Source organism: Anabrus simplex, chromosome 8 (genome assembly GCF_040414725.1).
Source record: "Anabrus simplex isolate iqAnaSimp1 chromosome 8, ASM4041472v1, whole genome shotgun sequence".
NCBI lineage: Eukaryota > Metazoa > Arthropoda > Insecta > Orthoptera > Tettigoniidae > Anabrus > Anabrus simplex.
Window position 1 is genome coordinate 171,852,771 of NC_090272.1, and position 16,524 is coordinate 171,869,294.

General features: G+C 39.2%; 1 protein-coding gene across 1 annotated transcript in view; it reads left to right on the forward strand.

Annotated features, from left to right (window-relative positions):
* The first annotated feature begins 1,239 nt into the window (after window positions 1-1,239).
* LOC136879354 (sodium/potassium/calcium exchanger 1) overlaps window positions 1,240-16,524 on the forward strand; it is a 232,766-nt gene continuing 217,481 nt past the window's right edge. Inside the window, exon 1 of the mRNA XM_068229086.1 lies at window positions 1,240-1,352. Coding sequence (XP_068085187.1) covers window positions 1,240-1,352 — 113 coding nt within the window. The remainder of the gene's footprint in view (window positions 1,353-16,524) is intronic.

Below are 16,524 nucleotides of genomic sequence, written 5' to 3' on the forward strand. Positions count from 1 at the left end.
GGTATAACACTGTCATATGCAATATTTGTGTTAGTGACATTTCAGCACATGATATTTGGACACAACGAAGTAATTTTGGAACTGATAATGTGAAAAATATAATTGAAACATCGTGGCTGGTAAAGTGGTGAATTAGATATTTGGAAATGAAAGTTTGTGACCTGTGAACTGTAAAAGCACCTAGTGGAACTTCTGATAGTAGAAAACTAGGTCATTGCTAGTAGTGTCCCTAGCACTTGTTACTATATATGTCGTTGGTAATTTCGGGACGCCATTTTGTTCTCTACTCACCAGTTCTTTGGAAGCTTCTGGAATCTTCTAGTGTCATTGAGAATCTTCGCTCCTCATCATGAGTCAGCCGTCTATGCCTCCAGCAGGGTCTCCAGAACGTTCTGATCCGAATATGGACATGGATCCTCAAGCGAAGCAAGCTCGTAGTATTCAAAATGTGGAATCGCCAACTCCAGCTGGCGAAAGAAAGAAAGTCCGTGCCAAACCAGCTTCTGTCAGTTCTGGTTCAGTTTATACTTCACCTAGTGAACTTCAGGACAGTTCTGAAGATACCTCGGTGTCAGGCATTCAGCAGTTATTGGGCCGGAATATTGTGGCAGATTTCCATCTACCGCCACGTTCACCATCATCGCAGCCGCCTCCATCTACTTCTTACAAGCCTACTAATGTGAGGAGTTTCGCCACTGTGGCAAAAAATACAGCCCTGGCACTACATATCCGGCAATGAAGTGTTGTTCACCCATCACTGCTTCCACCTGCGCCCTTCTATATCCTTCGGCTAATGCACATTGATCCAGCAAAGACCAATACCAGAACAATTTATCAACTTCTCACAAGATTCACCCCCAACTACCAGGACTATAATATTGAAATCCAGCACACTCGTACTCAAGGTTAAAATCAGCAAGCCATTCTATAACCATCTAGTAATGGGTATTGGGGTGACGCAGTTTGGCTCACATACTCGAGACACTAACCTAACACAGCAGCAGCCAGCACGACACCCACCACCACCGCCTCGCCCATCTCCTATCATGTCCGTGGTCGCCTACGGTGTGGATCGTGACTGGACAGATGATGAAGTGGCCGCTCAACTCCAGCTCGAGGGCCACCAAATCTTCAAAATCATCTGTATCCGCAACGAGAGGGGACCTACGTCACTCATTTGGATTCTGTCTAAGAATGTGACCACCCTGGATGTCCTTCCCTGAGATGACGCTGTTATCTATGGTCATCGCCACCAGGTGGAGCCTTCCCGCTCAGCGCCGCCGCAGAGGATCCGCTGCGACAGGTACCAGCGCTATGATCATCCGCCCGGCACCCCATGTGTTCAGCATCAGGTATGCGCCATATGCAGTCAGGACCATCCTACTTCAACTTGTTCAAATAGGGCTGAACCTAAGTGTATTAATTGTTCCCTCCCTCACCCGACTTTCTCCTATAAATGCAAGGCCAAACCTACCGCTGATCCTACTCAGCCTGAATCAGTAGTACCCGTCATTTCCCAAGACCTCCCTACCCCTGCCTCCTCTTCCACTCTCCTGCTCCCGAGTTCTGAAAACATAATCCGCTTTGTTGCGATGGTGCTTCAGAACGTCCTTCCCTTCAACTGACACCATGTCCTTACTCAGATCCAATTGGCTACGCTATTGGTATTTAATGCACATCTTGATGTAGCTTATTCGGTGAACAAAATTTATTTTGCATTTTTTCCCCTGAATGCAGTTCCCTTGATTAGCTAGTGGTAATCAAGGCGTATTTTGCTAATATCTGCTCAGTTTCAGCCAATCGCGCTCCATTGGACACTTCCCTCTCTCTGTAGGACCCCGAAGTTTTCATTTTAAATGAAACCTTTTTGACCCCTAAACTCCACCCCCATTTCTCTCAGTATAATTTCTACCACCCTATGACCTTTTTGCAGCTCGTGGAGGAGTAGCTATTGGAGTTTAAAAATACATTACTACTAAACAGCATTTTTATCACTTTCCTAATTATTTTTTGGAATATTTAGTAATTGAAACTTTTTTACCTAATAATTCATCTCTGGTCTTTGTTACTCTTTATCGTACCCCTTGCACACCACCCCCTCGTGATTTTCTTACATATATTGATAACACTTTTCAAAATTATGTTTTTATCGCCGATATTAATATTCATTCTTATACTGTAACTCAAACTACCACTTTTCAAGATCTACTTTCTCATCTTCGGGGCGTACAGATTCCTTTCCCCTTCCACACCCGTCCAATTTCTAATACTACTCTTGATGGCTTTATTTTATCTCCTTCCTTGGCTCTCTCTCCTACCATCACCAAATGTTTAGAACTTGGCTCTGACCACTCTCCCGTGCTCCTAATCCTCCCTAACCTTTCATACCAACCTCGCACCCCTAGCTCCCGACCCCCTCCTACGTGACGATGTTCACAAACAAACTGGACAAGTTACCGACAAACCATAACTGATTTATTAACTGACTATCCACTTCCTACTTCCTTGCCTGATCTCCTTTCTTTAATTGATAGTGTAGAACAACCTCTTATTAAGGCAGACCAACTCCACATCCCCTGCCACTCCTACCACCCTACCAAACCCCCCCTATCCCACCTAAAGCCCTTTCATTACTTAAACTTTCTCACGATTTCTATCATTCTTATATTTGAGCTCGGGACCCTAATACGTTACGACAATATCGCACAACGCTCCGACACACCCGCTCTTATATTAAAGCTATTAAACATAAACATTGGATGACTTCTTGTACTGACCTCTCTAACTTACATGACTCTCGAACGTTCTGGACTACTTTCCGTCACCTGAGGCAAACTTGGCCTCCCTTTCCTACCTAACCAATCCATACTTCATCTACCCCTCCTCTGACTGATAAAGATAAAGCTGATGCCTTTGCTGTCCACTACACAACCATTTTTTCCCTTTCTACCAATCCCCTTCACGAACATCCTAATCTCCCTCATTTACAGCCCTCTTTTCTTCATTTTCCTACTGTAGATTATACTCATCCGCTCAACGCTCCTATTACCCCTACTGAAATCCTTGACTTGCTCCGAAACCGCCGCAACACAGCTCCTGGTAGTGATCGTATTACATATCGACATATTCGAGAAGCCCCCATGCTCTTAATTCACCTTCTTTCCAGTATATGCTTTACACTGGTGTTTATCCTCAATACTGGGATAAAGCCACTAACCTACTTTTCCTTAAACCCAATAAACCTCTGTCCGATATTCGCTCCTACCGTCCTATATCTTTTCTAGTAGTTCTCTCTAAAATATTTGAAGGCATTCTCACTCACCGGATGTCTCAATATTTACATTCTTTACATCTTATTCCCTCCTCCCAAGCTGGTTTTTGCCCTCATTTTTCCACTCAGCACCATCTCTTCCATATTACCTCTTCTCTCACTACATATCTCCAAACCCATAGACCCGCCACCTTAATATGTCTGGATGTTGATCAGGCCTTTGATAGCGTGTGGCATCCAGGCCTCTTCTATAAACTCAGTCATTTACCGTTGCCTACCACTGTCCTTCGCCTTCTTTATAATTATCTCCATTCCCGGAGTGCAGATATAGTCATTCATAGCACCCACTCCTTCACTTTTCCTATCACCTCGGGACTTGCTCAAGGTTCGCCTCTCACCCCTATCCTCTACTCCCTGTTTATGTATGATATTCCCCATCCCTCCATTCCCTTACGTCTATATCAATATGCGGACGACCTTGCTGTTTTAGGTCTTTGCCACACCTATAGTTCCCTTCAATCTAAGCTCCAACAACTCTTGGCATTTATCTGTCAATCCTAGTAAAACCCAATTCATGTAATTCCGCTCCCAATCCCGCATCTGTTGTCCCACTAACAAAGTCCACCTAACAATGTATAATCGACCTTTCACCGAGACTAACCAACTATACTTAGACATAAAATTTCAAAATAACCTCAAATGGAATCTTCATCTTTCCTCAATACATCTTAAAGCTTTAAGTCGTTTCTGTGCCATCCGCTCCCTTACTGGTCATTCCTGGGGATTAAAACCTGCCCAAATCCTCCATGTATATCTCTCTTTTATCCGCCCTGTTATCACTTACGCCTCCCTCACCTGGATTAATACCCACCCCTTAGACTATTATACCTTACTAAAATACGACCGACATGCACTTCGCATAGCTTATCGACTGAAATTTGACACTCCTTCTGCCAACTTTCAGCCACTATATACCTTTCCTACTATTCCTACACATCTCCATTCTCTCCGTTTCAATTACCTTACAAAAGGCATTTGTCATAATAATCCACTTATTACAGAAGCACTCCCCCTATCCCCTCTTGCTAATGTTATTCTCAATGACACTCGAACCCCTCCCCATGCTCATCTTTTCACCACCCCTTATTCATTTCCAACCACCCCCCTCCCCACCGCATTATATAGTTTTGTACTTTTTTTCTGCTGATGTTGTAATTTCTGTATGCTCCTGGCTGCAGTGGTACATCACCTTCCACCGACATATATCTATGGCACCGCAAGTGCCATCTGTGAATCGTGTGCTCTAAGTGCAGTGTTAGTGCTCAAGCTCTTTTTCGCAGTGCTGATTCTCCATTTGTTCTTTCTCTTGTTTTAATTCTGTTCAGATAAGTGTCTTTAATGGTGCTGATTAAGTTTCCCATACGTGTTTTCTCTTTTCATTTTTCTACACGTTTATTTTGTACGTGTACTGACTTATTACTCATACTAGTTGTATTTTCTTGTGTTACATATCTGTTCTTTCTTTGGCTGCAAATGTTTTGCTTATTTTTGTAAACGCAACAGTTGCATTGTTTCTGGCTACTATCTTATCCTTACGCTTGTCTGTAATTATTATATGGTGTCATCACTGATCTTTTATTTTCTGTGCCTCAAGAAACAGACTATACAAGCCTTTGCAGTACAGTTGCCTCCTTACAGTCCTGGTAGAAATGGGTTCCTGGTTTCTAACATTCAACTGGGTGGTAATCTGACTCATAGTAGTCTGTCGAGTGCTCAATATGGTTCTACAGAGGCATTGTGATGTCCATTCATTAAACACCTGTAGTCTTCCCGTGTGGCAGTTTACACAGGTGATAACATTCTCTCTGTGATACTGAAGATTCACCCTCGACACCGTTGACCTCAGAAACCCAAATTCACGTGTAATCTCTATGCTATGACCCATGTGCCATGCACTAATGATCATCCCATGTTCAAAGTTGGTTAACTCGGGACGTGTTGCCATCTTCATGACAATGGTGTCTGTGACAGACTGCTCAGCTATGCCGCAGCTAGCTGGAACACTCAGGAGTCATGTATGGCACATTTTCTAATGGGACACCCCTTTTCATGACTTTTGGCCACTCAGTATATATCTCTAGTATGTAAGCATGTAGTGGTTAACATAGGAAACACCATTCTTGAACTATGTCAGAATTTGAGGAAGAGGGGCCAAAATTTTTTTTTTCTTTCTTTGGAGGGGTTCAAGTCATTTTTTTCTTAGTTACACCATTGACTACACCCCATTATTAGACTGAGATGACACATCATGAAAAATTATCTATATAGTATTTCACCCCTCAAAATGGGGGTGGAGTGATACATCAACTTTAAAATAAATAAATAATTGATTCTGATTTTTGCTGCTAATGGTTTTAGTAATAAAAAATTAATTCACGAATATCTAATATCTCTATTATTGTATCTTCTATAATAACAATATATCAGATGTAAATAACTGGAAATTATATTTTCTATAATTAATATTATGTACACATTTTAGATAGAACTACTGTTTCCAAGGATATCTGTATCTAGATCTCTATATCCAGAGATATAATAAAAATCTGATAGGAAGAAGAGACTGCAGGACAAGTTCCAACTTTCTTTTTTTTTTTTTCATGAGCTATTTCAAAACTTATACTTTTGCCAGGAATGCAGGTAATTTGAGCCTGAAACTTTGTCATTTCACCCTGTTTTACCAGTAGAGTGATGAAGTTACTAACGCAAAATTTTTACACATGGGTATGTCAATAGTTGGGCTATAGTTAGTTAAATAGTGAGATATCCTACTGAAACCTCTTTTACTCTATTCATAATTCAAATGTGCTTACTTTTCTGGGCTGTTACCCTTCCCTTTGTGTTAATGGACTAGATACTATATAATGTGAAATATGTCTATTAATTAAATAACTCAACTTTATAGTCTTGAGCAGTAGTGATAATTTTCAGCATTAAAGCAAGCAAGCAAAGAATGGAAACAATGATGAATGAGAGACAACAATCCATAAAAGTAACAGAAATTGAAAATACTGTGGGAAGAACCTTGTTTCCATGGTTACAACATTCCAGAGGAATTTATAATTAATTTTATTAGCTTTTCAGAAGCATTTTTGTTCCATGTATAACTTAACAGCCATTTTAACTGATTGTTTACATAAAACTATTTCTTTAAAACTTACTTTGCAAGAGGTGCCCAGCAAGAAGCTGATGTCTTGGTTCCAAGGATTGGACTTCAAATTTCTGAAGATTGAACACAAAAGCAACATTAAACATTTTCTCACATCCATCAATGGCTCTGAATTCGATAAATGTCACTGACCCCGGTCCACACAAAGGACTTGATCTCGTTGATCTAATTTCAGGATCTCTTCACCCAGATGTAAGGCAATATAACGATTGGAATTACAAAATAATACTACTATGTACTGGTACAAAATTAATTCACTTTGTATGTACATTCTTTCATTTCTTCTACATTCTCTCAAGGCCTTAGTTTTTTTTTATTGGTAAGAGGGTCTGATAGTCATGGTCCCTCTTCTAATTGAAACAACAATCATTACCACCACTACCAGAGCATGATTACCACTCCCGTGGTGTTGTAAAATCATCTCTGTGTCTTATCTGGAGGCCCTGGGTCTGATTCCTAGTCTCCCTGTAAGTGAGGGTGGTAGAATAACATCCACGGTATCCCCTGCCTGTTGTAAGAGGCGACTAAAATGGAAGGACCTCAGGGGCTCTGAACTTGGGAGCACGGGCTGGCAACCACGGGACCCTCAGCTGAGTTCTGGCATTACTTCCACTTACTTGTGTCAAGCTTCTAACTTTCATCCGTCTTATCCGACCTCCCTTGGTCAACTCTTGTTCTTTTCTGACCCTGATGATATTAGAGCACTTGAGGCCTAGGGAGTCTTTCATTTTCACGTCCTCCATGGCCCTTGTCTTTCTTTAGCCAATACCTTCATGTTACATATTTTCTCTCTGATTAGTGTTATATAGAGGATGGTTGCCTAGTTATACTGCCTCTTAAAACAATAATCACCACCACCACCATCTGATTCCCAGCTCAACGAAGGATTTAAATCCATGGGTTTCATTTACAGTAGTTCTAAAGTGAAGTCAGTTATCCGGTTGATACTTAGGTAGCTTGTTGAAAGTTACAAAGGAAGTTAGAGACCAAGCCTATAGCCAAGTTTTCTGTTCAAAGAGAGTCTAAGACAGCGTATTATTGTTTGGCTGAAATATGATGTGTTTGACTATTCTAGTCTCAGGCTATTTAAGAACCAAACTGGGAATATAAATTTACGGCTAAAAAGCTATTTTATGTGAAAAGAAAACACTTAAAACCAGTGTCAGCTGGTAGTATCTGAAACTGGGTGTTGCACCAACATTTTCAATGTTGCATTTTAAAATGAAAAGCTTACAGAAATAACAAGAAACACTATTATTGTTAAGTAATGAACTACACAGTTCAAAAAACTTAGGGAAACATGTTTTTGAATATATGTCATGCTCCACAAAACAATACCTCGCACCCAGGTATATTACCAACTAATCCTTTATTCTTTACCATTGAAGTATACGAAAGAATATTGATGGATTCACATTCATTTTCAGAACACAAACGGAAGTGTCCAAATAAGGTGAAAACAAAGTAACAACAGCCCTCCAGGGTGGATTTTTATCACAGTTGGACAGCTTTAGTATGGTGTATGTCCTCCACAAGCATTCATCACAGATTGGCACCTACATGGCATGCTCCGTATAAGTCGACGGAGGTCACGCTGTGGTATCAGGTCCCATTCTTCAATGAGAGCCTGTTCAAGATCTTGGAGAGTCTGTGGTGGGACAGGACGCCCATGAACACTTCTGTCAAGCCTATCCCACACATGCTCAATGGGATTATGGTCAGGTCTCACTGCTGGCCATTGCATCTCTTGAATGTCCAGTTCTCGCAAGACAGCTCTGGTGATGCGCGCTACATGAGCCCTGGCATTGTCATGCATGAGTACGAATTCAGGGCCAACACTGTATACAGCAACCAACACATGCTGTAGCAGTATCTGCTTGATGTACCCCGCAGCGGTAAGATTACCACGGACGACGACAAGATCCGTACGGCCATCAATACTGATGCCACCCCACACCATCACAGAACCTTGTCTGAATCTGTCGCCTTCCTGGACAACATTGGGCATGTACTGCTCACCACGGCATCTCCATACACGTTGACGTCCATCACGCTGTGTCAGGGGAAATCGGGACTCGCATGTGAACACAGAGGTCTCTATTAGCGAAGTTGCCAGTTGACGTGGGTACGGGCAAACAGAAGGCGATCTGCACGATGTTGCTGCATTAAACAGGGCACTCGAACAGGACGTCTGGGTCATAAGGACACTTCTCTTAACCTTTTCCTTAAAGTCCGGTCAGACACCGTAACTCTAGTGACCCTCCTGAGGTCTTGTTGCAGTTCTCTGGCAGTTGCTGAACGATGCCGCAATGCACGGATGGTCAGATATTGGTCATCCTGTGGGGGTGTCATGCGTCCAAGACCCTGTCCAACCCTCCCTGTGAACTGGCCTATCATTGTAGTGATTCCACAAGCGTTGAATAACTGACAGAGAGACATTGCGATCCACAGCAACACGACGAAAAGTCCACCTTTACTGGATCAAAGTGATGGCCCTTGTGACTTGAACCTCATTAAGATGTCTCATGGGATGTGCTGGTTAATGTAAAACATGCTCAAATGACCGCAGTAGTCTGTGTACCTGACAATGACACATGGATGCACCGCTATTCACTATGTTTTGAGGGGTCATCTGACAGTTTAATGCATGGCTACGCCTACAGATGGAGTATAACTTCGATTTGATATATCCTGAGTAGCTAAGGTCTCAAGGTATGCTGTACGACCATTGGAATCCCATCACCCAAATTAACGTTCACATACTAGATGTTACAAAACCAGTGTTGCCAACTCAGCAGATTTTCTGTCAAAATTGGGGGATTTTTAAATAGAACAGCGGATAAATTTTCCATTTAGCAGATAGTAGATTTTTTGGCGGATTTTCAAACTTCTTTTAGCGATTTTCAGCAATAACAATATCACCTTTCATCACCAGGAGCAAAAATAATATAGAACTTACTACGACATAATAGTGTACTTATTCCCATTGTATTGAACTTATGCTGCATACTACAACTCATTTCCTAGACCAGCTCTGGCTCACAGCCTGTCAAAATTTGTTACAATCGTAACTGTACTCTTGATGAGCCAGGTAGTATCGTGTTTGATTACATGTTTCTTTTGATATCAGGATCTTTTTGGTACATCAATATGTCGAAAGAATAGGTTAAAAAGTAGTCAGTTATTTAGTAAGGAGTGGTTAAATAATTAAACTTTAAAAGATTAGTTGGTTGAGCTTCCCAGTGATCCCAAATACCGACGGTGCATCTATTGGCAGTGCAATATATATGCGAAATTGGTTGACATTATTTCTTTCTGCACTTATCAAAAACAATGAAAACAGTAATGAAATTGAAAATAACTTTCAAAATAGATTTGAAAATTTCTGCATGTGCTTTGCTGCTGTGAACTGCCAGCATATACTTCGAAAAAGAATGGTACCATGTGGCTTCATATGAAACCACAGGACCTCAGCCCAGAACATCTGCTTCAGAGCATACAGTGCGGGGGAGGAGGAGATGATGAACTCCTGTTCTGAAACTGGTGAGTGTTGAGTTAATCTCTTTAATGAAAACAGCTGGTATATGCTATTTCAAAATTTTAGCGGAATTTAGCGGATTTTCAACTAAAATTTAGCGGAGAAAATATTTATGGGTTGGCAACACTGTACAAAACATGTTCCTCTGATTTTTTTGAACTGTGTACATTCCTATTAAAACATTCCAGCATTTAAAACACAGGAAATAAGAGGCTAATTGTACAATATAACTATGGTACAGTTATTCTTACCTCACTTGAATTGAAAATTTTCCCTCCTAATTTTCATTGATGCAAACTTGGTCAGTCACCCGTTCATTGAAGTCTGCTATTTCCATCACCAGATCTCTTTCAATAGGAATTATTGCCTAGGCAACAATCTGTCCTGGGTCATAGAGTTCCTTAAGAAAGTTTGTAATCTCTTCAAAGTAGAAAAACATAGTTCTGCTTCGACAGGAATTGTAAGAATAAACTTCCACAGTTTCAAGCACTCAGTGAACGTCCTCTCTAGGTTGTTGGTTATTATAAAATCTGCTAGACTAACAGCACCCGACAATAACAATGATCGTGTGATAAATAGATGGAAGATAGTTCATGGCGTAGTTTCAGTTTGTCCAAAAAACATATACACTGAATACACTGTCTGTAAGATACCTTCAGTGAACTTACAACAGTATAAGTTTCTCTGAAAGAAACAATGATGAAACTACAAGATGACCTGAGAAGCTGAAATGATCTTTAGCCTGGGAAATTATCACATCGCACACTTCATTTTGCTTCTCTTTTTCACTCAGTCTTGTTCACTTTCCATTTCTTCAATGAGCAATTGGTAGGATCATTACCGCTCGGGAGGTCAATTTCTTCTCAGATCTTGGTGACATTTACTTCAAATTCCGAAACGGCTTTATGTGCAGAAACTGCATCAGTGTCTCCGTGCTTTAGTTGACCAAAGAGAACTTCGACTAGTGGCATAACTTTACGGAAGAATTACAGCCAATAATTAAAACTACAGCTGGAAAGAACTTTTGTATGGCCAAGAGCCTGACCAATTGTAGTTTCACTCATTACAGAGTCACTTTCCAATATCTGGTTCATACACTCAACCCTCACGGAGTAGCTCACTCATTTGAAAAGTTAGTAGCTGCGCAGGGTGTTGACAACACCCCAAATATCATTTCACAGTACAACCTACATAGAGACATTTTTTTTTTTTTTCAAAAATGTATTTTATCATGTGTAATATATATTTACAAATGGGACTAGCATATGAAAATCATAAAATGTGAAATATTCTCCTACAAAAATCCAAGCATACGAAAATATTGAAATTATTACTCAATATCTGCATTTCAGTACAAAACAAATGAATACAAGAATATTTTTGAATTACTCTCAATGTTTCTGTTATCATATTGAAGTAAAGACATGTAAGAAAACATTCAACATAACACAAAGTCAGAAACTTAGTCTGTATTACTTTGTGGTTCACCTGAATCTTGGCAAAAATTTTCCACACACATTCCTCATACGTTTCAGACACATCACTCTACAACAGCGATCACAGTACGAGTTAGTCTTTACATCTTTGTTTTTAGGGCATACTGTGCACTGTGATTGTTTCGGAGCTCGTTCTCGGACGTTTGTCATCTTACTTGATGTCCAGAGCGATAAACACCTGCCAGTATCAGAATACCAATCACACACTTTATTTTGAATTCATCAGTACGCTTAGCATTGCGATCTCTCGAATAATTTTTGGCAATAGTGTCTGTGTAAATGTTTGTACAATTCATAATAGTTCTGATCATTACATCATCCACAAATAGCGGAAAACACTCGAACACTGACTTTGAACACAGGCCCTGACACTAGGGAGATGTAATACTATGTTTTGTTTACGCGTCCTAATGGTCCTTGTAGGGGGGGGAGGGAACTTTCTTCCACCTAGTCTGTTTATCTTTAAACAAGTACTGATTTCCTCCTTCATGGTGAACTGAATCATTATCACTGTCCGCCATTATCTTCTTCACTATCAGCCTCTGTATCACTGTCTTGGATAAGTTCCTCACAATTGTTGCTTTCTTCTGGATCTGACTAATCGGAATCTTCTTCACAACTTTCATCTTCTTCTAAAAGTTTGCATATTCTAGCCTCCTGCCATTCATAGCAACACATTTTCACTGGAAATGAGCCTCCCTCCACTCAAGCGAGAACTGAGTACTTAGCCGGAAATACTACGATAGTGGTCATGCGGGGGGTATGATGACACCCCATGTGTGAAGAAAGCGCTAATGCCTATCACAGCAATTCTGATTATAAGCACTCGCTCAACACTTCATGGTCAAGGTCACTTAGAGAGGTTTAAGAGATTACAGCAAGCCAAATGAACTCGATCGCAAGATTTAGCCTAAAAAATCAACGTGGGCGCAACTCTTTGAGGGTCAATAATATCCTCCTTGCAGTCATAAACTGTATTTATGCATAGTGATTGAAAATTCTACCTAGTAGGACAAGCCTATGGCAATATTTTTCTCACCACCTCATCAAATATCGCAGTTCGCTGTGGGCTGCTGGAGAAAAATGCACACATTCCTTGCAAACTTGAAAAAAATATTTTCACATTGCGGTTGATTGATGCCGCCTTGCTTATTATAAGATTAACTTGATGGGCATAGCAACTCACATATTCTGCGTTGGGACAGTATTTTTTTTTACAGTAGCTTGTACCCCATTAGCGGAATCAGCCATAATGGATGTCCCATCATATATCTGTGTTATTAATTTTTGGGCAGTTTAATTTACTTTGTGCTTCTGTAATTCTTCTAATAAACATGCAGCTAATGTATGTGCGTCATGTTTTGCAGGAGACAGGAAACTTCAGAAACTTTCTGTTGGTTTGCCTCTTACTACATAACAGTATAAAACAGCCATCTGAAATATATTTGAGATGTCACTGGTATCATCTGCTTTAATAGCTAAAAAAATCTGATTCCTTTATTTCTTTTGATATCTCTTCTTGACATACCTCCAACATAATCCGCAAAAGTTAATTTTGGATTGTTTTGGAAGTTCCTTTGAAAACAGCTGCCTTTTCCAAATGATCTTTTAGCACAGCATCCAATTCAGCACCAAATGAATTAGTCCTCTGAAAACACCTGGGTTTGTTGATGATCTAGTTTCATTGTGCCCCCTTAAGGCCAGTCAAAAAACTGCAGGAATGATTACAGTTTGTGAAAATATTTAACACATACCTGTTATGCCAAACTTCCTTGTTATACTCCACAATTTTCCTTCTATACACACTATCCAGTTGTACAGCTACTTGACACTGCCAAAAAGTGTCAGTATTAAACAGTTTTGTATGTGAACAACTGAAGATTCACGTTTCTTTATTCTGGTATTTAAGTGGTTTATGTCCGTAACTCTTACGTTGGTGCTCGTGAGTTCCCCACCAAACAACAGGCACGGGAAGCAGAATGACGCATATTAACTTTGCAATCACAATGTTTATAAATATCCCTTTTAAACACCCTCTTAAACTGTCCATTTCCAGTATTAATATTTTCCACAATATTGAAATCCAGTAATGGTCTTGCGAGTGTCTTTACAGTAAGTTTCTCCTCATCAGAAAGCTGGAAAAGCTCTCTTAACTTGTAAATGATTTACAGTATTAATTTTCACTCACACTCCACTACACATAAAAGGATTACACCTTGAAAAGTTATTTCAAACTAAACATTCTTTTACAATAAAATACTAATACACTCACAGGTAGTAGGTTTAAGTGCTAATGCCGTGAAACGACACCAGCAAATAGTCAAGCTAAACTACACAAACACTGGCAGCTTTGTGACGAACTCATACTCACAGTCCAGAATCCATCAGACACAATAAAACATAGAGAAACTATCTAGAACCAAAACACTCAGTTACCTCAAAATACACCAAGACCTAGACGTGATAAATATAACCATAACGTAAAAAAACACAAAAAACACCCTGTTGTAATAGTCCAGCCATTTACCCACATGGCACAAAGCTTGTTTCACGGTTAACATGAAGTTAAGCTGATGAAAAAACTTTTCCTCCGAAAGTATATATTCAAAACAAAGTTGGGAATGGAACAAATTGATTATGATTGCCGATGTAACACCTATGTTGGTAACATATCCAGTATGAAATTGTTAAGAGAGGTTTATTACGCCTTAGTTCAGTCTATTCTTAACTACGGAATATTGGCATGGGGAGGAGCCTACAAAAATGTAATCAATAAAATACAGGTTGTTCAAAACCTTATATTACGAATAATGTACCAGAAAGGAAGATTATACCCAAGTAGTAAATTATATGCTTAAGCAAATATATTTAATGTAAAACAGCTCTATGCCCTTGAAATATACAAATATATTAACAAAAACAAAAATTGAGAACATTAAACATGAATATTCAACACGCAGTAAGATGTACCACCGTTGTATGTTATACAAACCCAAACTTAGCATAACAAAGCGCAATTTCTTGTACTTCATTCCAAATTTCTTTAATGTCCTTTCCAGTTCTTTACAAACTACTTCATTAAGTCAGAAAATGAGTCTGAAGTGTCCTAAATCCTTTGTCAGGGATAATAAAACTGTTATGGAAGAAATAACTAAACGAGAATATCACGTCACCATATCCAATTTCTATTCTATGCTCCACCATGTGTTGTTGATCATATCCGTCATTCACTCATACCCATACTCGTACTTCAGGCATCATTTTAAAATATATTTCTCTCTATGTAATTAATATTCTAAATTACCACACACAAGGTTTCACCTTACGTGGTATTTTACTGATATCTACTCGACTCTGTTGAGGTTGGTGTGATTTTGTATAATAATAATAATAATAATAATAATAATAATAATAATAATAATAATAATAATAATAATAATAATAATAATAATAATAATAATAATAATAATTTATTTAATGTGTGCAAGTGATAATTACAAGTTCAATTTATTTTAAGTATTAATATGCTAATAATAATAATAATAATAATAATAATACTTCTGTAATATATGTGGTTTAGTTACAAGATTAATATTTCTCAAGTAATAATGTTTTTAGAAGAGTTATGTATATATGAAACAGAGTCCTGTAAATATGTAAACAACATGATGAATGAAAAAAAAAAATACATGCAACATACAATACTTTATGAGTGGTGGTATGGAAGAGAAATAACCATTGCAAGAGGAGAGAAAGGTTGTGGTGGTGATTATTGTTTTGTTGTTGTTCGCTGTTTAAAGGGGCCTAACAGCTAGGTCATCGGTCCGATTATTATTTTAAGAGGAAGTACAACTATGCAACCATCCTCTACATAACATTAATCAGAGAGAAAAAATGAAGGAATTCGACATTTCAAAAATGAAGGTATCGGCTAAAGAAAGACAAGGGCCATGAAGGGAATGAAAATGAAAGACTCCCTAGGCCTCGAGTATTCTAATACCGTTGGGGTCAGAAAAGAACAAGAGTTGACTAAGGGGATTGGATAGGATAGATGAAAATGAGGAGCCTGGCACAAGTAAATGGAAGCAATGCCAGGACTCAGCTAAGGGCCCCGTAGTCACCAACCCATGCTCCTATGTCTAGAGCCCATGGGGATGCTTTTAGTTGCCTCTTACAATAGGCAGGGGATATCGTGGGTGTTATTTCTACCGCCCCCACCCATAGGGGAAGAGGAGAGAAAGCAGGGACGTCATCTCCGCAGAGTGGTGCAATCTAATGGGGGCATTTGGAATTGTTTCTCGATAGAGGACTTGCCTGTTTCGTGCAACTCCCTAGGACCGATAATGGCAGGCTTGCTACCTGATGCTATACACTGTGTACAGGCTTAGGCTCGTCACTGCTGAAACTACATAGCAGTACATGTGAAACTCTCGCATTTTACATTTCACATTTTACTACCCAGACATTGTACATACTTGTATATTTTTATATGTGTCATTTTACATTGTGTTCATTATTACCAGGACCTACTGAATTCCATGAGTGTATAAAAAAATTTTACAGCACAGAGCACCTTATTTGTACTTTTATTCCGGACTTCTTAGTATGCATTATTTACTTGTATTAATTATTACTCACCTGCATCACACGTAATATCTCCCATTTTCATTTGCACCTTACTTGTACTTTTATTCCTGACTTCTTAGTATGTATTATTTACTTGTATTAATTATTACTCATCTGCATCACACGTAATATCTCTCATTTTCCTTTGCAACATTTCAAGCACACTTCATATTGTAAATTTAATATATCCATAAGATTCTTACCGTTAAAAAACATGTTTTAGGATTTTGCCATACATTGTGTATGTTTTAATATGGCTGATGATGACCCCGAGGAGGGTTGAAACTAATACCATTTAATGTAATTATTGTAAATACACCTTAGTATTGAATAGGTGGAAATCTCTACTGTGTTATAATTCATA